A 20,350-nucleotide genomic window follows, 5' to 3' on the forward strand; every position below is an offset into this window, starting at 1 on the left:
CTCTTATCACCTTAGCAAGGCACTTGGCTCGTGCCCATCACCGCGGTGGCATCAGGAGGGGCCAGACGTGCTGCCCTGCCTGGGCACGGAGGAGCTCACCCATCTCCCTCCAGTGCCCCGCTTGGTGCCATGCCCGCTGCCCTGCCCAGCTGGGAGCCATGCTGGGGGGGAGCATAGGGCTGGGGGACCCCGGTCCCCCCTTCCCGAGCCCCCGCCGGCTGCTAGGACCCAGCAGCTGTCCCCGTGGGACTGCCACGGGTGGCGGCCGCGCCCGGGAGTGACAGCTGGTGCCATCCGCAGCTGGCGGGCTGCGGGCAAACACGATGACGAGCGGGTGACGGGGACGGGGAGCGTGGCCCCGCGCGGGGGCCGGCAGCCCCCGTTCTGCTGCAGGAGCGGCTGCAGCGAGCAGGACACCCGGCGAGGAGGGGAGCATCACCCGTGTCCCCGGGAGCAAAGGTACACTGGGTCCTCGCAGCCACCCGGGGTGCCCCGTGGCTGGGGCAGGGAGCAGGGATGGGGCATGCGGGTTCCTGCTGTCCATCCTCAGGGCGTTCTGGTGTGGCTGGGGTGGGGGACAGGGCGTCAGCCGGGCGTGGGTGCCGCAGCCGGGAGGGGGACAGCCTGGATGCCAGCTCTGCGGTAGGCAGGGTGCCGTGACCCCACTGGGCACCTCTCTCTGCTCCAGCATCTCGCAGGGGTTCAGGTCATCCCTGGGTTTCTCCGTGGCTCTGCTTCATTTTGGTTCTTCTCCTTTACGCCCCTCTCTCCTTCCCAACAGGCAAGCAGAAGACACTGGTGGCCATGGCTGCGGCGGGGTTTCCCTGTAAGGGATGCTGGAGAAGAATCCTTGCTGCCCAGGCACCGGAGCTGTTGGCTTAGCCCTTGGGAGGGATGGCGAGCCGAATGGGGCTGAACACCACGGACGGCCTAGAGCGGCTCTCCATCCCCGAGAAGTCCATCGCCCAGGAGGTGGTGGGTCTCTTCTGCATGGTCCTGCTCACCCTCACAGCCCTGGTGGCCAACACTGTGGTGATGGTCGTCATCCTCAAAACCCCACTTCTCAGGAAGTTCATCTTCGTCTGCCACCTCTGCGTGGTCGACCTCCTTTCTGCCATTTTCCTCATGCCCCTGGGGATCATCTCAAGCTCCTCCTGCTTCAACAGGGTGATCTACAGCATTGCCGAGTGCCAGGCCTTGATATTCCTGAACATTTGCTTCATCAGTGCCTCCATCCTCACCATATCCATCATCAGCGTGGAGCGGTACTACTACATCGTCCACCCCATGCGGTATGAGGTCAAGATGACCATCAGGCTGGCGGTGGGCGGAGTAATCTTCGTTTGGGTCAAGTCTGTTCTCATCACTGTCCTGGCACTGGTGGGCTGGCCTCAAGGCAACGAGGCCACCAGTGCCAGCCGCTGCACAGTCTACTGGAGCCCTGGGGCCCACAAGAAGGTTTTTGTGATCCTCTTCAGCATCATCTGCTTTGTTCTGCCCACCATCATCATCTTTGCTGTCTACTGCAGTGTCTACCGCGTGGCCCGGGTGGCATCCCTGCAGCACACGTCCATGCCGGCACAGGCAGCTGCACCAAGACACCGAACTGACTCCATCGCCAGCCAAGTGACCATCATCACCACCAGGAACCTGCCACTGCCCAGGCTGACGCCAGAGCGCTTTTTGGGAAGTAACAAGGCCATCCTCACCTTGGTCCTCATTGTGGGACAGTTCTTGTGCTGCTGGCTGCCTTTCTTCGCTTTCCACTTGCACTCCTCTGTTGCCACTGGCATGGTGGGCGGTGGGCATGGGGAGATGGTGGTCACCTGGATTGCCTACTCCTCCTTCGCCATCAATCCCTTCTTCTACGGGCTGCTCAACCGCCAGATCCGGGAGGAGCTGGCCCGGCTCCGGCGCAGCTGTCTCAACCGGCCACTGCGCCAGGAGCTCTGTCTTTCCGTCTCAGAGGCCTCTGTCCAGGAAAACTTCTTGCAGTTTCTCCAGAGAGCGACTTGCACCCTGGAGACCCATGCCAGCTGCATCAGCCCCAGTCCCAGGAACAGGCTGGACCAGACCAAGATGTGCTTCCCCATCCCAGGCGTAGTTCCTGAGGAGAGCAGCTGAGAAGCAGGAGGCCCTGTCCCACCACACTGGGCAGGAAGGTGGGCAGGAGACCTGCCAGTGACCCATCGGATCTGCCTGGACCCAGCCTCTTGGATTTGGAGGGGTCGTTCAGGTTTTACCTCTTCTCTGAGCTTATGGTTTCTCCGCCTGGGAGAAGGCAGCAGATCTGGGGGAGCCTCATCTCACTTCTGCAGGCTGGGGTTGTCTCTGGCTCCACCAGCACAGCCCAGTTGTGTGGATGGGCTCTCCTTGGGACACAGGATGCCAAGGGGCTCCTAAATGGGGGCAGAGGAGGGGGCAGCTCCATCTCCATCACCCCGCTAGAACCGCTCATGGCCAGTGGGGAATAGCAGATGTCCCTTGTACCCTACCTGGGAGCAACGGCCCAGCTAACACCACTAACACCAGTAACACCAGGGTCCTGGGCACCCCACTGAGCCTGGATGGCCAGCGTGGAGCCCTCTGTCCTTGGCTGTTTAACCCAAAACTAACGTCTGGGTGGAGGAGCTCCTGTCACCCGCCGTACTTCTCAGGGGGACGGATGGCACCCATGGGGTGGCTCTGGCCGTGTCTGCTTTCCCTGCCGGCGTGGCAGCGTGTGGTGCCCGTCACCATGCCCGGCTGTGCCCTCTGTCCCCCAGGCTGGCAGGGGCTGCCCGGCCAGGGGGTCCGTGCCGGGCCGTTTATGGACACAGCTGCCCAGCTGAAGCCCAGCCAGCGGTGCCACGTGCCAGCCGAACCGGGCTGCCGGCCAGGGGTGCGCTGCGGCAGACACGGGGGCACCGGGGGGAGGTGGTCGGCATGCGGAGAGCCCCCGGGCAGCTGCAGCCAGAGGGGACCAGGAGCTGCTGTCCCCCTTTGGTCTCCTTGCTTCTGCAGGGCTTGGGGACCCTCCCGTGGGGCCCCCGGTGCAAGCAAGGGTACTGGACCCTGCTGGGGCACGCTGGAGGGGTACATCACCCCCAGCCCACCCACAAAGGTCCCAGGGATGGTGCTGGCACAGTGGGTTGCGGACCCCACTGCCCCATTGATAACTGGGGGGCTGGGGGAGAACTGCCCCATGGCCTCACAGACTGCCCCAGGGCAGGGAGGGGGCTCTGGGAAGACCCCCAGCGAGACTGGGGCTGAGGGCCAGCACCCCCTTGGCCACAGCGACACCCCTCTGGCCACCACCCCGTGTCCCCAGGAGCTGCGGCTGCCCTGAGGGGGGTGGTGGGGGTGGGGTGTGTCTCCACCGAGGGTAGGGGATGTTATTATTTTTTTTCTTGTAAATTTTATCTTTTTATTAAACCATCGATAAGTTACAAAGGAGGAAAAAATATAGACTTATATATACAGCATTTCCAAGCCAGCAGGGACCGGCTCTCGGATGGGGTTGTGGGAGGCGATTGCCCCGAGGTGGCCTGGGGAAGGCCACCCACCAGGGGACAGGGGACGGGGGACCCCCGGAGAGGTCAGGCAGCCCCTCGTCTGGCGGGACCCTCCTCCTGGGTGCAGCCGGAGGGTGGGCAGGAGTGGGACGGCAGGGTGGGCAGGGTGAGGGGCGGGAGGCGGGGGTCCCAGCCTGGCACAGGGCACTGGGTGGAGGGACCCCAGGCCGGCAGGGACAGCCCGCCCACCCCATACCAGGGCATATGGTCCCCGTCCAGGACAATTTAGGAGGGGGACACAGCGCTGCCGGGTGGGCAGCAGGCAGCGGAGGAGCCCTTTCCTCCAGTGGGCATTGCCACCGGGAAGACCTTTCCCCTCCCTGGGGTGGGGGGCAAGGGGGCCCTCCCTGGGCATGGGGTGCCTGGCAGGGGCTGGGGGACAGGGTGGGTGGCAGGGAGGTATCCCTGGCATCAGGTGGACCCCGGACCCCCTTGCCCACCTTCCGGCACGGCTCAGTAGGGTGAGAACTTCTGCCGGTCGGCTTTCTTGGTGCCGTTGGCTGCCGAGATCTTGGTCGTGTAGGTGGCAGTGCCGCCATTGGGACCCGCCACGGAGGACGGGGACAGCGCCAGGAAGGACACCGGCTTCAGACCGATGAAGTTGGAGAGGGAGATGGCGTAGGGGGTGCCCAGCAGGGCCGGGGGGGCCGGGGCGACAGCAGGCAGCGCCGCGCCAGAGCCCGGGGCGAGGGGCTGGGAGAAGCCCACGCCGAGGTCTACGGAGCCAGGGCCCGGCGGCACCTGGGAGGTAGATTTGGCCGTCTCTAAGCTGGGGAAGCGAGTGAGAAGGGTGGGGCGGTGAGTACCGCAGTGACAGAGCGGGCCACCCACCCTGACCTGCCCGTCTTCGGGTGCAGGGACCGCGTGCCCCATCCCTTGAGGCACAGGTCTCCGTGGCACATCCTGGGCATCCCGCTGGGCTGAAACGCTGGGGCTCAAACCCCACGGGGTCCCGGGTCCTGCACCCACCATCTCAGGACCTCAAAGTAACACCCAGCTCATCCTTCCTGAGGATGCTGGGGCTGGTGTGCCCCACCAGCTGCGTTGGGGTGCTGGGAAGGTGCCACCCCTTGCTAGCAGCCAGTGTGTCGTGTGTGTACCCCCCCCAGTCCCAGGCTGGCACCTACCAGGCTGTGATGAGGTACTGAGCCACAGTGATGCTGACAGGGGACCCCGTGATGGTGACGTGCCGCTCGCTGGAGCCCTCGGTCTGGTTCCCGATCTTGATGTGGGCGCCCGACATCTGCCGTATCTCACTGATCTTGCTGCCATGCCGGCCGATGATGCAGCCGATGAGCTGGAGGGGCAGGGACTGGGGTGAGCTGGGAGCAGCCGGAGGAGCTGTGCCAAGCATGGAGCTCCCAGGGCTCAGCCAGCCACCCGCTGCGCCTGGGAGGCGTGGGGAAACTGAGGCAGACACCGGCAGGGCAGGGTGCTGCTTTCTGTGGGCAGACCCTGCTTTTTGGTCTCACTCAAGCCCCCGCCCCGGCCTGGCACTGCTGGGATGCCACATCCTAAGGCTCTTCCTTGGCGTTGGCCGAGCCCTTTCTCCCTGCTGTGCCTCAGTTTCCCTTTTCCTTCCAGCTGCTTCTGCCCCAGCAGCCCCTCCTGCTCCTGAGCTCTGGGGACTGAGGCAGAGCCTGCAGCTGTGTGGGGTGGGGGGTGCTGGCCCCTGTGAAGCGGCTGCAGGGTGGGACACATGGGTGAGGGCAAGCTGAGGTCTCTCTTGCCATCCCCGGGACCCACACGTACATCATTGGGCACCAGGAACTCCTGGGAACTGCTCTGGGAGCTGGAGTCCAGGCCTGGAAGGAGAGACAGGGATGTTAGCGGTGGGGCAGGTCTCCAGCAGCTCTGTGCCCTCCCACCCCAGCCCTGTGCTGGGACAGTCAGCGGCCCTGGTGACAAACCTGAAGGATCCCTGGGGAGAGGCAGGGAGGGCGGGACACGGGCACCAGTTGTCATTTGGTGCCGGTGCTCCCCCACTGCAGGGTTGGGGGGCTCTGGTAGGTACAGGGACCCCAGGAAATCAAGAACATGGTAGTGCCGGGGGGCAGGTAGCCATGCCGGGGGGGCCGGACCAGAGAGGGTGCAGGGGATGGGGACCCCCTCCCCAGGGCCAGGTGGCTAGGTGGGTCAGGAGGGGCACCCCACACCCCCAGCCCTGGGGGGGGCACAGGAGACACTCACCTGGCACCATGGAGGGTGGGTGGCCCAGGGAGGCGAAGGGGAGCGTGTGCCCTGACAGCTGCTGCAGCTTCGTCACCTGCCGGAGAGCGGGAGGAGGAGGAAGGAGGCGTTAGGGGTGATGGCAGAGGGTCCCCTGTCCCCTCTCGGGGCCGGACGCTGTCACGCAGCACCCTCCCAGACAGGCATCCCTGGCAGTGCCCGTCCCGGCAGGCACAGACCTGGTGCCAGTGGGAGCAGGGCTGGGCTGCCATGGGGACAAGCTCACCTCCGCGGGAGAGACCCCGCTGTACTGGCCCGGCATGGAGAAGCCCTGGGGGGAGAAGGAAGGGGCATCAGGGGGGGCCAGGTGGGGACCCCTGCCTCAGGCCACCCCCCCAGGGCAGGGAGGGCACCCTGAGCCCACCAGAGTTACCCCTCGCTGGCAGAGGCTGGGCCCCCTGGCCACCCCATGCCCCCGGCGGGGCTGCGGCCCCTTACCTGGTTGGCAGAGAGCAGGATGGTGCCCAGGGAGAGGCCAGGGTGGTAGGGGATGGTGGCCCCCTTCGGAGGTGACTGGAGAGGGAGGGAAGGAGGTGGAGGGGATGAGAGACAAGGTCGAATGTCCCCGCAGCCCCCTGGACTCCTTTTGCCTCCCCAACGCCCTGACAAGCTGGGCATGGTCCCCAGCACCGCCGAGGCAGGGTGCTCTTGTGGCCTCCAGCACGGGGGTACCCTGGTGCCCGGGTCCGGGTGGGCACAGGGAGCCCTGGGGAGGGGTGGGGGGGAAGCAGGCAGTGCTTGCCCCTGGGCTGGGTGCAGGGCTTGGTGGGTACCTCCAGGATGACGGCGCAGATCTGCCTCACGCACTGGATGATGGTGTCCGGCACCCCCGAGACGGTGACGGCCCGTTCGGTGGAGTTGGGCAGCAGGTCACCGGCCACCTGCACCTGCGCCCCCGTGCTCTGGGGGGGATCAGAGGGAGATGCCGGGGTGCCTCAGCCGCACCCCCCGGGGGGGCTCAGCACCTCACACCTCCCCTGTCCCTTTGCAGGACCCGCAGGGGGATGCTCTGCTCCCACATCACCCACATCACCTCCCGCAGCACCGCAGCAGCCCCCACGCCGAGGGCTCCATGCCCCCCCAGGGGAAGAGGGGAGCCCGCACCCCGGGCACCCTCAGCCTCACCTCCCGGATCTCCCGGATCTTAGCTCCCGCCTTGCCGATGAGTGAGCCGCACTGGCTGGCCGGGATGACGAGGCGCAGCGTCACCGGCGCTCTGCCCACCGCTGCCCCGTCGCTCCCCGCTCCCAGGTCCTGCGAGGTGGGGGGGGGGAGATGTGGCGTCGGGCCCCCACGAGCCCACCGGCACGGGGCGAGCGCTCCCGGCTCAGGGGGCACCCGGCAGGGGTCTGGAGGGGCTGCCCACCTCCTCCAGTTTGAAGGCGATCATGGAGACGGCACGGAAGACGGCGTCGGTGGAGCCGGTGATGGTGGTGATGCGCTCGGGGCAGGACCCCTCTGAGATGGTGATGCGTGCGCTGCTCTGGGGACGGTGCCGCACCCCGTCAGGGACATCGTGGGCCCCGAGCTCCCTGTCCCCCCGCCGCAGAAGGGCTCAGCGAGGGTGGCCCTGATGCCTGCGGACCTGGGCTGGCCCCCCCATCCCGCCCCAGGCAGCCTTCCCCGGAGAGCAGCTGTGTCTCCCCTGGGCGCAGCCGCGGATGGGGAGCCCAGGGCTCGGCAGCGGGAGCCACCAGCACAGGCAGCAGGAGCCAGCAGCCCCCCAGCACGCCCTTACCTGCTCTCGTATCCTCTTCACCGTTTCTCCTTTCTGCGTGGAGAGGAACGGGGTGGGTGGTCAGGTCCAGGGCGGCCCAGGGCTGGCGGCGCCCCGCACCCCACGTCTTACCTTGCCGATGATGCTGCCGATCTCCTGCAAAGGCAGAGCGCAGGGTGGCCCCGTCAGCAGGCAGCTCCCTGCCCGCCGCAGCCCTCCTCTGCCCACAGCCCGGCCGGCGGGCAGCAGGCAGGCTGTGCCCCGTGGCCACTGGGACACTGGGTGCCTTGCTGGTGACACTGGGGCATGGGGACAGGCCCTCCCTGGCTCAGGATGGGGGAAGAAATCCTTCTGGGAATGCTGTTCCCCAGGGGACTGGGAGCAGGGGAGGAAAACGGGGTGCGGCGAGGAGCTGGTGCTGCAGGACGGCCCCCGCCGTGGGCGCTGCTGACCCCCCCGCGCAGCGCCAAGCCCCCCCGCCATTACCTTGCCGTGCATGAGCATGCGGAGGGTCAGGGTGATGCTGAGCTCCGTCTCCTCGGGGCTGCTGCCCACGGCCGCTGGCTGCGTCCGGCGATGCCATGGCGGGAGGGCGCGCTGAGCCTGCGGGACACGGCGGTCTCCAGAAAGGGGGAGGCCCCAGTTAACACCCCCCCCCCCCCCCAAATCTGCAGCCTGAGCAGTACCTACGGCTGGGAAAAGGGGAAACTGAGGCAGGGGCAGTGCTGTGACCTTCTCCAGCGGGGGGGCTCGCACGGCCCCATGGCACCTGGGGCCCACCAGCACCCCGCACCCCTTTGGGAGCTGCCCGAAGGGACCTGCCGCCGCACGCCTGCCCGCGCACGGCCCCGGGCCGGGGCTGGCACCGCACCTCCGCGAGGCCGGGCGCCGGACGGGTGTCGGGGGAGAACGGGAAAAGCATGGGGAGCGTGGCTGTGGGGTGGGGTTCGGCTTGCCGGGGTGGTGGCACGTGGGGTGGCCTGGGTGGTCTGGCAGGCTGTGCGAGCCTTCCTCTTCCTCCTCCTCCCTTCCCCCTGCCCATGCGCAAAGCCTCAGGGGAAACTGAGGCAACCTCCATGATGGGAGCCGCCATCCCGACGCGAACCACGGCGCGATGCCCCACGCCGCTGTGCCCTGCTCCCCGCCCAGAGCACCCCAGGGCCCCCCGGAGCAGGGCTGGGGGCCGGGGGCGGCCGGGAGCAGGACAATCGCCGTGTGTCCGGGCGCGGGTGGGCGGCTGCGGCACCGCTGGCTCCCGGCGAGCCGGGCGATGCCAAGGGCTTGGAGACAAAGCACCCGTGTCGGGGCTGGGGCCCGCGGCGGCGGGCATGGCGGGGGGGGCGGGGGGGTTATTTTAGGTGCTGGCAGGACTCGCCACCGCCACAGCACATCTCCTGCATCAGGGCAGCGGGGTGGGGGGCAGGCGGGCCGCCCCTGTACCCCCTAAATGCTGTGGTTGGCCCCCCCCGGGGTGGTTTGGATCCTCTGTCCTCACACCCCCCCCCCCCCCCCCGGTACGGGGGGCTGGAGAAAGGGGGAAAGGGTGGGGAGGGGGGGATATTCCCGATGGAGGGGAGGATGAAATAGGGAGGGGGGGGCTGTACCCCCCTGTAGCCCCCCTCCCGCACGCGGTGCCGGCAGCCTGCCCGGCCCCCCTCCCGTCCCCCCGGGGCTGGGCGCACCGGGGACAAAAGACCCCTCCGGGGAGAGAAGGACGCGGCTGCCGCGGGGCTGGGGGGGGGGGGGCCCACGGGTGCCCCCCCGTGCCAGGGGCCAGGGGGGGTCCGGGGGTGCCGTGCCCAGGTGAGGCAGGCCGGCGGGAGGCCGGAGCCCCCGGTGATGGGCACAGGCCACCTGCCCGGGCTGGCACCGGGACAGCCGCGACCCCCCGGGGCACTTTCGGGTGGCAGGGGGGGGGGTGACACGGGGGGAGATACATATACAGAGGGGGGAAGCCCCCAGCCCGTCCCGGGGGTACCTCTCCCCGCTCGCCCCCCCGGCCCCCCCAGCCCCCCCGGCCCGTACCTCTCCGCGCTCCTCGTCCCTCGCCGCCCCGCTCAGTGCCACATTGTCCCCCCCGCCGCCCGGCGACACCCGGGGCAGGAACAATGAGCCGCTTGACAGGCCCGGGCCCGGCTGGCAGCCCCGGCCCCCGCCCCGGTCCGCGCCGGGGCCCCCCTCGCTCTTCCCCTCTCCCCCATCCCTCCCTCCGGGATCCTATTACAGCGGATAAGAGGCACGGCGGGGAACAAAGCACCCTGGGTAGGGCCATCTGCCACCGCTGGGGACATTCCTGCCCCCCCCCCCCCCCCCCCCCCCCCCCCCCGGCTTACACATCGCCCCTCTTTGTCATCTTTTTTTTTTTCTTTCCTGGAAGCCGATCAGCTGGCAGGGCCCGAGGGCTCAAGGACACGGGAGCGGGCAGGGACCGGGCGGCTGGCACCCAGGGGTGCTGCTGGGGGGAGGGAGCGCCTGCAGGGCTGGAGATGGGGGGGGTTGCGACAGGGGGGCGAGGGATGCTCCAGCCAGGGGTCCTGCCTTGCTGCCGGGCTCCGGCACCCCTGGCTCTGCCCCATGCCCCCTACATGGGCACCCTGCGCCCACAGACAAGTGACCCCCCCGCCCGCCTCCCCCACTAAATCCTCCTGGGCCCTGGCGTAAGCAGCTAAAGCCCAGGCACGCTTGGGGATGGGGGGGGGCACTGGGGGGGCACCCACTGCCGGCTCCATCTGTGCCCCCCCAGTGCCCGGCACAGCAGCACCGAAGGGCAGAGGGGAGGCAGGTGGTGGGCAGGGGGCTTGTCCCCCCGTCTGTCTGTCTGGCCAGACGTCTGTCAGGCCTCCCCACCCGCCCCCCCCCATCTGTTCATGGCAGCCACTCGCTTGATAAATCCCCCCTTGCCCCCCCCCGGGTCCCTGGACTGCCTGCCGGGGCTGTCAGGTCCCCGCTAAGCCCCTGTGGATTACCCCGGGATTGATTGCCTGCCAGGAAGGGTGGGAGGAGGAAGAGGAGGATGAAGAGGATGGTGGCAGGCCAGAGACACAGGTGCCACCGCCCCGGGGGACCTACCCATGCCCAAACCCAGCCCCAGGGCTCCCTGGACACTCTCTGAGGCTCCCGGGGGTCCCGCCAGAGGGTATGTGTGGGCTCCAGCAGCCTCGCAGCTGGTGCTCGCCCACCCGCGGGGCAACGCTCCCCAAATGTCCCATGCCTCGGTGGCTGCACCTCCCCTGCTGTCACCCCCCAAAGGTGCGCGGGATGGTGGCCACGGAGGGGCTTGGGCTGGGGGCAGGAGGTGGGGAAGCAGCGGGAAGAAGGTTGCAGGAAAGCGGCGGCAGAGCATGGGGTTTTATTTGGTCCCAAGGGAGGCGGCGAGGCAGGGCTGGGTGGGCTGGCCACGTCCCCCGGCTCCGCGGGCCCCTGCGCACGGCCTGTCCCGCTCACTGCAGCTGCCGCAGGAAGGCCAGCAGCCCGCGGTGCCACTCCTCGGGCTTGTCCAGGTAGCAGGCGTGTCCGGCGCCCCGCAGCACCAGCACTTGGTGCTCGGGGATGTGCCGCAGGTTGTTCAGGCTGACCTGCCCCAGCTCTGCGTCCTGGTCCCCGTACACGATCAGCGTGGGGGTCTGCAGAGGGGGAATGCACCCTGAGCCTGCCAGCAGCACCCAGGCACCCCCTCCTCCTGGCCGGGGGCACCCCGGGACCAGCATATGGAGGGGAGACACCTGCCCTTCTTCCCCGCCTACCACGACAAGGAGAAACTGCGGTTCAGGCTCCCGGGTCTCCTCATGTCCCCTCTTTCCCTTCTGCTACCCCGCAGTCACGTTCCTTCACGCTAACGCTCCCTTTTCCAGTGGCAACAGGGTTCTGGCCTGTCTGGTCTTTCTCTTGCCCAGCCCTGGTGCCAGGGTTCCCCCCTCACCGTCCCCTCCTGGTTCCCCAACCTCCCTCCACCTCTCTCCAGGCCGTACTTTGATCTGGGCATACTGCTCCGCTGAGAATTTCTCGGTGCAGATGGGCGCCACGGGCACGTACGCCTTGAGCAGGTGGCCGTGCTGGAAGAGGAAGGGCAGGGAGTACATCCCGCTGAGCGAGGGGCTGACCACCACAGCCGGACCCAGGCGCAGAGCCTCCAGAACCGCTTTCAGGAAGCTCCCCGGCGCCGGCTGGCCCACGGGCGCCGGGGCTGCGGCATCCTTGGAGCGTCCCAGCCCTGCGCCGCGGGAGAGAGACGTTGCCCCATCGCACCCTCCGCCGCTGTGCCAGCGGGAGCAGCTGCCGCAGCCCAGCGCCGGCCCTGCCATTGCCAGCCGCGTCGGCTGCCCCCCGGCCCCCCACCCCTTACCCGGCAGGTCGATAGCCACGGCCCGGTAGCCGTGCTCGGCCAGCGTGGCAAGCGTCCGCAGCTGCAGCCAGGTGTCGGAGTTGAAGCGGATGCCGTGCAGCAGCAGCACCGTCAGCTCTGGGGCCCGCTGGGCCGGCTCGGCTCGGCGGTAGAAGAGGGTTTGGCCTTCCACCGCCACGGTGCCCTCGGTGAGCGGCGGGGCGGCCATGCCGGGGGGTCGGGGGGGGTGGCTGGGGGGGGAGAGGTGGAAACGGGCCCGGTGCTGGCCCCGTGCGGCCTAGCAGGAGCAACGGGCCTTGTCCCGGCGTCGAGGCCCGGCGGCGGCGGGCGGGGGGGGTTACACTGGTGTCACCGGGGCCGCTCGCTCGGGCCGGGCGCCCTCACGGGCCGGCCCCTGCCTCAGCGTCCCCGCCCGGCGCTCGGCCGGAGGCCCCGTCCCTGCTCCTCCTCCGCCTCCCACCGCACCGCGGGGTCCGAAGGCCGCCGGGGCGGGGAGCGGGGGGGGCGGTGGCACCGCCTGACGGAGCGCACGGCCCCGGGCGGCCCTGGGAACCGCCGCCGCCCCGCCGAGCCGAGCCGAGCCGAGCCCAGCCGAGCTCTGCCGAGCCGAGCCGAGCCCAGCCGAGCTCTGCCGAGCCGAGCCGAGCGCAGCCGAGTCCCGCCGAGCGCCCTACCCGAGCTCTGCCGAGCGCGGCCGAGCCTTTGCCGAACCAAGCCGAGTCCCGCCGAGCCTTGCCGAACCGAGCCGAGCCCTACCCGAGCTCTGCCGGCGGTCCAGGCCTCGGCCGCTCTCTCCCGAGCCCTCGGCCCCGGCCCGGTGGGCCCTGCTGGGCGGTCGGCGCGGCGGGCCGGTCCCCGGCTGACGGCCCTGGGGCCCTGCAGCGCGGCAGCCTCCAGCCAGGCAGGGCCCGGGGCCGCGGCCGGGGGCGGGGGAGCTGAGGGGAGCGCGGTCCTCTGGGGCCTACCCCCCCCCCCCCCCCCCCGCAGCGGTGGGGTTTGGGGCTTCCAGCCCCCCGCTGCCATTTGGCGTCTCCGGGGGAGCGGAGATGCCGCTGGCCCGCACCCGCCTGGGGCTGCTGCTCCTCGGGGCCCTCCTCACCCTCGTCCTCTACCTCCTGCTGCCGGCCGCCCAGCGCGGGCCTGCCGAGGGGCAGCGGGGCCGGGGGGCGGCCAACGGCACCGTGCGAACGGGGATGGCGGCGGGAGAGCCTCCCGTCTTCTACCGGGAGGTTTCCCCAGGGCCCCGGGCCGGCGGTGCGGCCAGCCCCGGGAGGTGGGTCAGCCCCTCGACTCCCGGGGAGGAGACGGGCAGGGGGCAGCGGGCCCTGGGGATCAGTCCCTGCTGGCCCCCCGTGGCCCCTGGCGTCGTCCCTGAAGGCCTTCCCGCCTGTCTTCCCACCGCAGGCCCGACGTCCTGCTGCTGCACGGCCAGGCGTTCACCTCCGGGACGTGGGAGGCCCTGGGAACGCTGGCGCTGCTCGCTGGAGAAGGCCACCGCGCGGTTGCGATAGATCTGCCTGGTAGGACCACGGCGCTGCTGCTGCAGCTGATCCCCCCGGGCAGCGCTGGTCCCCACCTCCGCCGCTGGTGGGGTCTGGACCCCTCTAGGGAGCCGGCGGTGGTCCCTGGGGGATCTGGCTTTACCACAGGGTGCTGACCTCCGTGGCCACCCAAACCCCTTGGCTGGGGCTGGGTCGGTCCCCCTGCCCCCCGTCCACCCTGTGCCCTCTGCCCCGTGCCAGGCTACGGGGACTCACCTCCGGCGGAGACGGTGGCCACGGTGCAGGGCCGGGTGGCCTTCCTGGAGCGTGTCCTCCGGGAGCTGGGCATGCGCAGGCCTGTTCTCGTCAGCCCCTCCATGAGCGGCCGCTTCGCCCTCCCCTTCCTCCTGGTGCGGGGGGACCACCTGGCCGGCTTCGTGCCTGTGGCGCCCGCAGGCACCAAGGACTACACTGCTGAGCAGTACCGGCGCGTCCAGGTGAGGTGGGTCGTCGGGCTCCTGGGTGCTGGCGAGCCTTGTGGGCCAGCTGGCTGTGGGGTGGCGTGGAGGGTGGCCCTGTTTTGGGGTGAGTGAGGGGGATCTGTGCCCCCCCCCAGCTCACGGAGGGGCTGGCGCCTGCCTTCCCTGGGGAAGCGTGGTGGCCGTCTGCCCCTCTGACAGCCGCTCTGGGTTGCTCTCTCCTTTGCCAAGACGCCGACCCTGATCCTCTACGGTGACCGTGATGCAAGCTTGGGTCCCCAGGCCCTGCAGAGCCTCCGGCACCTGCCCAAGCACCGCGTGGCCGTGGTGCCCGGCGCCGGCCATGCCTGCTACCTGGACAAGCCAGAGGACTTCCACCAGGCTCTGCTGGGCTTCCTGCGCCAGCTGAAGTGACCGGGGCGTCCCGAGGGGTGGGAGGCACGGGGGGCTGGTGCGAGGGGTGCCATGCTCTTTTGGGGTGTCCCCAGAGTGGTGGGAGGGACACGACTGCGGTGTCCCTTGCCAATGGAACAGGGTGTCGCCTGTCGCGGGGCCAATAAACGGATGCTGCTCTGGTCTCCGCGTGTGTCCCCGAGCGCCGCGGGCTCCCCAGGCTCCAGACCCGCCTCTCTGCCCCGGGTGTGGGGCAGGAGGGTGCGTGGCCCACCCCTGCCTGCCCCCTGCCCACCCTGCCTGCCCCCCGCCCACCTCCTGCCCCCCCCCGTGCCCCCCCTTCCCTGCCCACCCGCCGGTCGCGGGGCGGGGCCGGGGCGGGGAGGGGCGGGGCCGAGCGAGCGGGGCGGGGCCGAGCGGGCGGAGCGTGTCTGGAGCGGGGAGGGGCCGAGCGGGCGGAGCGGGGCGGGGCCGAGCAGGGCGGGGCCGAGCGGGCGGGGCGGGGCCGGGCCGGGCTGGCGCCGGCGGCAGCAGCGGGGAGGTAGGGCCGGGCCGGGCCGGGCCGGGCCGGGCGAGGGTCCGGGGAGCGGGGTGGGTCCGGCAGCCCGCGGGGGGCTGCCCCGGCGCCTTCGCCCCCCCGCGCCCCCGCGCCCCTCGCCGCGGTGCCCCGCACCCCCCTCGCACCGCTAACCCCGTTACCCGGCACCCCCAGGCCCCCTGCACCCCGAACCTCAGTACCCCGCGACCCCCTGCCCGTCTGCCCCCGCACCCCGATAACGCGACCGCTGCGCCCCAACCCAGGCAGCCCCTCGCAGCCCCCCAGCCACGGACTCCCCGCACCCCTCTCGCAGCCCCTCTGCACCCCTATTCCCATACCCCCCCCCCGTGTTCCCCTGCACCCCTCCTGCTGCACCCCAGTGTGCCCCTGAGCACCCCGCGTCCTGCTCCTCCGGCCGCCCCGCACCCCTCACACCCCCGTCACCCCCACAGCCCCGCCAGCCCCTCCGTCCTCTGCAGGAACTCGATTCCCCTTCGCCGTCCCCGTCTCCCTGCACCCCCGGCACCCCTCCTGCACCCCTGAAGCAGGCAGCATCCCCCTGTTCCTTACCTTACACCGGCATCCCAGCACCCCCCGGACCCCTAACCGCTGGCTGACCCCCACCACCACGTGCCCCTGCCCCACACACCCTTCTTCCCCGCCCCGTAACCCCTTTCCCCACCTTGCTGTCCCCCCTTTCTTCCCTGGTAGCCCCCAATGCTCCAGCTAGCCCTTCCCTGGATCCCACCCCTCGGCCCACGCCTGGGCATCCCGTGTTTGGGGCAGGAACGTGTGCTTTGGGGGGAGGACGAAAGGACGGCGGGGGGGCAGACCCCATCCTGCCCTCTTACCCGAGCCAGGGGGACTTCTCCCGTGGTGGCCGCGTACAACGACTCGTGCCGGGGAGACCTTTGCTCCATCCCGCTCCGGTTTCTGTGACGACCAAGCTTGCCGGCGGACTTTGGAGGGGCCGGTGGGTGATTAACCATCTTGCCACTCTTCCCCAAGAGCTTTGCAGCCCCGGTCCCTGACATGGCACCGGGGAAGCCGGGGAAGAGCACGGGGGCCTCGGAGGACCCCTCGGTTACGCTTTTCCGGGAGTACCTGAAGATAGACACCGTCCACCCCAAACCTGACTACGGTGAGGATGGGGGGGCGGGATGGGGAGCTGTGCGGGGATCTGGCGAAGTGGCTTGGTGCCTCTGGTCTTTGGACCCCGGTACCGGAGTCCCGTGCCGGGGCTGTTGCGATCGCGGTGTTAAGGAGCGGACACCTTTGCGCCTTCTCTCTGCCGGTGCCTTTGGTTGGGGAAGGGACATCCTGAGTGCCCCCAGAGCTGCCGTTTGCTTCCTCCACCCCATGCCCCAGGGCCCCCGCTTTCCACGCGGCCCTGGCTCTGGGGTGGATGCTTGTGGTAACCCTCTGTAGATCTCCTTCCATCAACGTTTCCATCCTCCCACTAAAGTACGTTGAGATTTTTTTATTGGTGAGGAGCTCCCAGAACTCCGACGGAGGAGTGTCCCCACTAAACTTGCCCCCTTCAGTTTTATTTCTTGATGTTCCCCTAGTCCTTGCCCCAAAGTGTTGGTGACGAGCCGCTCCTGTCCCTGCTCCTGGCCACCTCTCATGCTCAGGACCTCCATCACCTGCCCTGTGTGGTCACCTCTTTCTTTGGCCTGGGAGCCCTGGAGAGCCTTGGGGTCCCTGGGGGGTTGTGGCAAGAGGGGGGGGGAGATCCCGATGTAACTCCGTACATCCCCGCTCCTCCCCAGATGCAGCCGTCCGGTTTCTGGAGCGTGTGGGCACTGACCTGGGCTTGGCCTGCCAGAAAGTGGAGGTGAGCGAGGCGAGGAGCGGCCCCTGGTCCGTCTGTCCGTCCGTCCATGCGTGCCCGGGTCCTTAATGACCGGGCTGTTCCCCCGCCGCCGCCCCGGAGCTGGGCAGGAGTGAGTCCCCCCTGCCTGCAGTCCCTGCTGACCTGAGCCCTTCCGTCAGCCCGGCTTCAGCCGGGTCCCGCTGGGCTTCGCAGCCGCCTGCGCTAAGATTAGCCGGGGACCTGGCAGGGTCACGCTGGCTGGGGACATCTCTCAGGCCAGGCAGCTGCTGTCCCAGGGCGCTCCCGGGCACTGGGGGAAGAAGCTGGTCCGCTTCCCCTCCTCTGCCTGAATTCCAGCCGGGAGCTCGTGCCCAGGCTCCGTCTGGCTGCTGGGTGCATCAAGAGACTTTTCCCAGGCTGACGCGTTTCAGCTCCAGTGCTCCGGTCCTGGCCCCTCTGTCCCCAGCCGGGCCCCGGTGACACTGTGCCCTGGTCCCGCAGGTGTGCCAAGGCCGTGTGGTGCTGATCTTGACCTGGCAGGGCACCAACCCCCGCCTGCGCTCCGTCCTCCTCAACTCCCACACCGACGTCGTGCCAGTCTTTGAGGTGCTGGGACGGGGCGAGGGGTGGGACGGGCATGACGGGGAGGACCAGCGGTGGCGGCCGAACGGGCGCTGTGCCCGCTGTGCCCCTGTGCCATCACGGCCGCTGTTCCCCACAGGAGCACTGGACCTACCCACCCTTCGAGGCTGTTAAGGACTCGCAAGGCAACATCTACGCCCGGGGTGCCCAGGACATGAAGTGTGTCTCCATCCAGTGAGTGGAGGGCTCTGCAGGTGCCGGGGGGAGCAGGCACGGCATGGGGATGCCTCCGAGTGATGCAGGACGGGAGGCTGCCATCCCCATGGTCCCTGGGGCTGGGGTTGCCACTGCTTGACCCCCACTGGGATGGCTCAGGGCACACCGGCCCCTCTCCTCCGTGGTGCCTTCTCCCCACAGGTACCTCGAGGCTGTCCGGAGGCTGAAGGCGGAGGGAAAGTGTTTTGCCCGCACCATCCACCTCACCTTTGTGCCTGGTGAGTCCCCAGGGTGTCCCCTCCCGGGGGGACAGGAGGGGCTGGCAGCTGGAAGATGCTCTGGAGCTCCCCATGGCACGGCAGCCGGTCACCCCCCTGCCAGCCTCGCTGGATTTGGAGCTCCCCTTGCTCCAGGCTGGAGGGGTTTCCAGGTCCGAGGACACTGGGCACGCCGGTGGCACCCAGGCTGGCGTGGAGAGAGAAGCGGGGGGTGGTGGGCTGGGGGACACCCCGGTTCCTTCCTCCATGCCAGGCTCTCCCCTGCAGACGAGGAGGTGGGCGGACACAAGGGCATGGAGATGTTTGTGCAGCGCCCTGAGTTCCGAGCCCTCAATGTGGGCTTCGCCCTGGACGAGGGTGAGTGATGGCAGGGGTGGGATGGGGACATGTTTCCTCTTGGCACACACCCCTCTGCCTGCTGGCATCACCCCGCAGGCACCGGCACCCGGCGTGGCTTCCGGGGACCCCCTGGGGACTTCTTCCCCGGGGCAGTGACCCACAAGCTGCCAGCCTGGGTGGGAAACGCTGCCGGGGCGGAGCAGAGGGGGACACATGATGGCACCCCTGTGCCCCCCTGACCCTCCTGTCTGTGCCCGCTACAGGCCTGGCCAGCCCGTCTGACACCTTCAGCGTCTTCTACGGGGAGAAGAGCCCGTGGTGTGAGTAACCGCGTGCCCGCCGCCCCGTCCCGGGCTCTGCTGGGCCCCGGGGGGTTCTGCTCAGCGCCTGCCTCTCCCCCCGCTGCTGCAGGGATCAAGGTGAAGTGCGTGGGCAGCCCCGGGCACGGGTCCCGCTTCATCAGCAACACGGCGGCCGAGAAGATGGTAAGAGAAGGGGTACACCCGGTGTGCCCACCTGGGGCTGCCAGGGGCCCCTCCGTGGGGCTGGTCCTTACCCGCGGCCCTTCCCTCCCCAGCACAAAGTCATCACCTCCTTTCTGGCCTTCAGGGAGAGCGAGAAGCAGAGGTAGGAGACGGGCAGTGGGGTGGCGGTGGCTTCAGTTAGGTCCGAGGAGGGGGGTCCTTGGATCCCAAGCCAGGCTCTGATGTGGTGCCGCTGCCTTGTGCCTCAGTTTCCCCATGGGGGGGGGGCGGCGGGGGGGGGGGGAGCGCTTCCACTGCTCCCCGGGTGGTGGAGGGTGACTGTCCCTTGCGTCCCCCGAGGCTCAAGTCCGACTCAAGCCTGACCCTAGGGGACGTCACCTCGCTCAACCTGACCATGCTGGAGGGGGGGGTCTCCTTCAACGTGGTGCCCTCCGAGATGGCGGCCAGCTTCGACATCCGCATCCCGCCCACCGTTGACCTGAAGGTGGGCGTCACGCCGGCCGCACCTGGGAGGGGAGTGGGCTGGGGGTGCCCCACTCACACCTCTCCTCTGGTCTCTGCCCCAGGCCTTCGAGGAGCAGGTGGCCGCGTGGTGCCGGGGTGCCGGGGACGGCGTCACCTATGAGTTCCACCAGGTGAGGGGTCTCAGCCACCCGGGGGGCATCGTGCCCGTCCGTCCCCTGCCACGTGCCCACCACCCTGCCACTCACCTGCCCTCGCCCCCCATCAGAAATGCCTGGACCAACACATCACCTCCACCGAGGAGTCGGACCCGTGGTGGAAAGCCTTCAGCGGGGCCTGCAGGGACATGTGAGTAGTGTCCCAAGGAAGGGCAGGACCCCCAGGCTGGTCCCGTCCTCTGGTGGGAGCTGGGGGGTCCCTGGGGTCTCTGGGGTCGTGAGGAGATGCTCCGTGCCATGCCAGGGCATCTCCCCGCGCCTCTCCGAGGGGGATGGGACGGAGTGTCCTGCAGGGCTCGGGGACCTTCCTGGTGCGGTCTCTTTGCCCGCAGGGTGGCAGGGGGACAGGGGACCATGCTGATGCGGGGTCTTCCTTGTCAGGAAGCTGCAGCTCAAGCTTGAGATCTTCCCAGCTGCCACCGACAGCCGCTACATCCGAGCGGTGAGCGCGATGCCAGCCCACCCGTGGGTCCCCCACCCGGGGCAAGACCTGCAGCCCCAAGCAGGAGCCCTGCCTGGGTGGAGGAGGGGCCCGCCCCAGCCCCCGCCTCACCCCGTACCCCCCCCATTCCGCAGGCAGGACACCCCGCTATTGGCTTCTCGCCCATGAACCGCACCCCGGTGCTGCTCCACGACCACAACGAGTTCCTCAACGAGCAAGTCTTCCTGCGGGGCATCGACATCTACGCCGGCCTCCTGCCCGCCCTGGCCTCGGTGCCCCCGCTGCCCACCGAGGGCTGAGAGCCATGGCGAGGGGCAGGACGGGGGGCCGAGCAGTGGCACACACGCCTTCAAACAGGGGGCAGGGGGAGGGCACAGCAGATGCCTGGTGGCTGTGCTCAGGGCTGGCCCGTGGTGACACCTGTGCCGAGGGTCCCGGCTGTACCCTCCAAATCTGGGTCCTGGCCACCCCCTGGGGGTTGCAGCCCCCTGCCCACGCCCCATCCTGCCTCCCTGCCCCACTGCTGGGGGAGCTGGGGCCGGTGCCCCCCATCCGCCCCGTGCCAGTGAATAAATCCCCGTGGTAAGCACGGCCAGGAGTGGGGGGATCTGTCTGTCTGTCTGTCCACCCGTCCGTGGGGTCCCGAGGAGGCCAGGCACTGTGGCTTTCCTCAGTGGGGTCTGCTGGAGCGCTCCCCCGGGGCTCGTCAGGCGGGGGAACGGTGCTGCGGGTGGGATCCCCGGGAGCGTGGGGTGCCGGGGGCAGCGGGAGCGGCCAGC

At 69.4% G+C, this 20,350-nt stretch overlaps 5 protein-coding genes across 8 annotated transcripts; 3 read left to right on the forward strand and 2 right to left on the reverse strand.

Annotated features, from left to right (window-relative positions):
- The first annotated feature begins 344 nt into the window (after window positions 1–344).
- On the forward strand, window positions 345–3,409 carry LOC104331253 (putative G-protein coupled receptor). Its single transcript, XM_075432441.1, has 2 exons — window positions 345–459; window positions 782–3,409. The coding sequence occupies exon 2, from the start codon at window positions 895–897 to the stop codon at window positions 2,122–2,124; it is 1,230 nt and encodes a 409-aa protein (XP_075288556.1). The 5' UTR covers window positions 345–459; window positions 782–894; the 3' UTR covers window positions 2,125–3,409.
- Window positions 3,410–3,420: 11 nt separating this feature from the next.
- On the reverse strand, window positions 3,421–8,099 carry PCBP4 (poly(rC) binding protein 4). Its single transcript, XM_075432440.1, is given in 13 exon segments — window positions 3,421–4,323; window positions 4,682–4,851; window positions 5,307–5,359; window positions 5,745–5,820; window positions 6,010–6,054; window positions 6,222–6,296; window positions 6,557–6,685; window positions 6,909–7,037; window positions 7,150–7,266; window positions 7,522–7,554; window positions 7,633–7,656; window positions 7,987–8,055; window positions 8,057–8,099. Coding segments are annotated over 13 exon segments (1,263 nt in total). The 5' UTR covers window positions 8,084–8,099; the 3' UTR covers window positions 3,421–4,007.
- A 2,734-nt stretch (window positions 8,100–10,833) lies between these two features.
- Window positions 10,834–12,275, reverse strand: LOC104331252 (putative protein-lysine deacylase ABHD14B). Its single transcript, XM_075432443.1, has 3 exons — window positions 11,843–12,275; window positions 11,469–11,710; window positions 10,834–11,123 (listed from the first exon to the last, which is right to left on the reverse strand). Exons 1-3 carry the CDS (start codon window positions 12,048–12,050, stop codon window positions 10,941–10,943), a joined length of 633 nt encoding a protein of 210 aa, XP_075288558.1. The 5' UTR covers window positions 12,051–12,275; the 3' UTR covers window positions 10,834–10,940.
- Window positions 12,276–12,888: 613 nt separating this feature from the next.
- Window positions 12,889–14,216, forward strand: LOC142362676 (protein ABHD14A-like). Its single transcript, XM_075432442.1, has 4 exons — window positions 12,889–13,115; window positions 13,247–13,362; window positions 13,585–13,820; window positions 14,034–14,216. Exons 1-4 carry the CDS (start codon window positions 12,889–12,891, stop codon window positions 14,214–14,216), a joined length of 762 nt encoding a protein of 253 aa, XP_075288557.1.
- A 478-nt stretch (window positions 14,217–14,694) lies between these two features.
- Window positions 14,695–20,174, forward strand: ACY1 (aminoacylase 1). 4 transcript variants are annotated; one of them, XM_075433192.1, is made up of 15 exons: window positions 14,695–14,736; window positions 15,742–15,874; window positions 16,506–16,570; window positions 17,051–17,155; window positions 17,271–17,365; window positions 17,549–17,625; window positions 17,893–17,982; window positions 18,228–18,284; window positions 18,376–18,449; window positions 18,542–18,591; window positions 18,789–18,933; window positions 19,016–19,084; window positions 19,180–19,259; window positions 19,511–19,571; window positions 19,706–20,174. In XM_075433192.1, the coding sequence occupies exons 2-15, from the start codon at window positions 15,766–15,768 to the stop codon at window positions 19,868–19,870; spliced, it is 1,242 nt and encodes a 413-aa protein (XP_075289307.1). In that variant the 5' UTR covers window positions 14,695–14,736; window positions 15,742–15,765; the 3' UTR covers window positions 19,871–20,174. The 4 variants fall into 4 exon arrangements, with proteins under 4 accessions (XP_075289307.1, XP_075289306.1, XP_075289305.1 ...); XM_075433191.1 differs by having other exon boundaries at window positions 14,718–14,736; window positions 15,594–15,874; XM_075433190.1 differs by having other exon boundaries at window positions 14,719–14,736; window positions 15,590–15,874.
- The last annotated feature ends 176 nt before the right edge of the window (window positions 20,175–20,350 follow it).

This window comes from Opisthocomus hoazin, chromosome 11 (assembly GCF_030867145.1).
Source record: "Opisthocomus hoazin isolate bOpiHoa1 chromosome 11, bOpiHoa1.hap1, whole genome shotgun sequence".
Lineage (NCBI taxonomy): Eukaryota > Metazoa > Chordata > Aves > Opisthocomiformes > Opisthocomidae > Opisthocomus > Opisthocomus hoazin.

What these genes read in the sequence shown, in the direction of transcription:
- LOC104331253 (XM_075432441.1), top strand. Translation starts at nt 895, where the DNA reads ATGGCGAGCCGAATGGGGCTGAACACCACGGACGGCCTAGAGCGGCTC.
- LOC104331252 (XM_075432443.1), bottom strand. Translation starts at nt 12,050, where the DNA reads ATGGCCGCCCCGCCGCTCACCGAGGGCACCGTGGCGGTGGAAGGCCAA. An exon ending in CGTGGCTATCGACCTGCCGG is followed by an intron (nt 11,711 to 11,842) that starts GTAAGGGGTGGG and finishes CCCGCGGCGCAG; the next exon opens with GGCTGGGACGCTCCAAGGAT. An exon ending in AGCAGTATGCCCAGATCAAA is followed by an intron (nt 11,124 to 11,468) that starts GTACGGCCTGGA and finishes CCCCCTCTGCAG; the next exon opens with ACCCCCACGCTGATCGTGTA.
- LOC142362676 (XM_075432442.1), top strand. Translation starts at nt 12,889, where the DNA reads ATGCCGCTGGCCCGCACCCGCCTGGGGCTGCTGCTCCTCGGGGCCCTC. An exon ending in GGTGCGGCCAGCCCCGGGAG is followed by an intron (nt 13,116 to 13,246) that starts GTGGGTCAGCCC and finishes TTCCCACCGCAG; the next exon opens with GCCCGACGTCCTGCTGCTGC. An exon ending in AGCAGTACCGGCGCGTCCAG is followed by an intron (nt 13,821 to 14,033) that starts GTGAGGTGGGTC and finishes TCCTTTGCCAAG; the next exon opens with ACGCCGACCCTGATCCTCTA.
- ACY1 (XM_075433192.1), top strand. Translation starts at nt 15,766, where the DNA reads ATGGCACCGGGGAAGCCGGGGAAGAGCACGGGGGCCTCGGAGGACCCC. An exon ending in CCACCCCAAACCTGACTACG is followed by an intron (nt 15,875 to 16,505) that starts GTGAGGATGGGG and finishes GCTCCTCCCCAG; the next exon opens with ATGCAGCCGTCCGGTTTCTG. An exon ending in TCACCTATGAGTTCCACCAG is followed by an intron (nt 19,085 to 19,179) that starts GTGAGGGGTCTC and finishes GCCCCCCATCAG; the next exon opens with AAATGCCTGGACCAACACAT.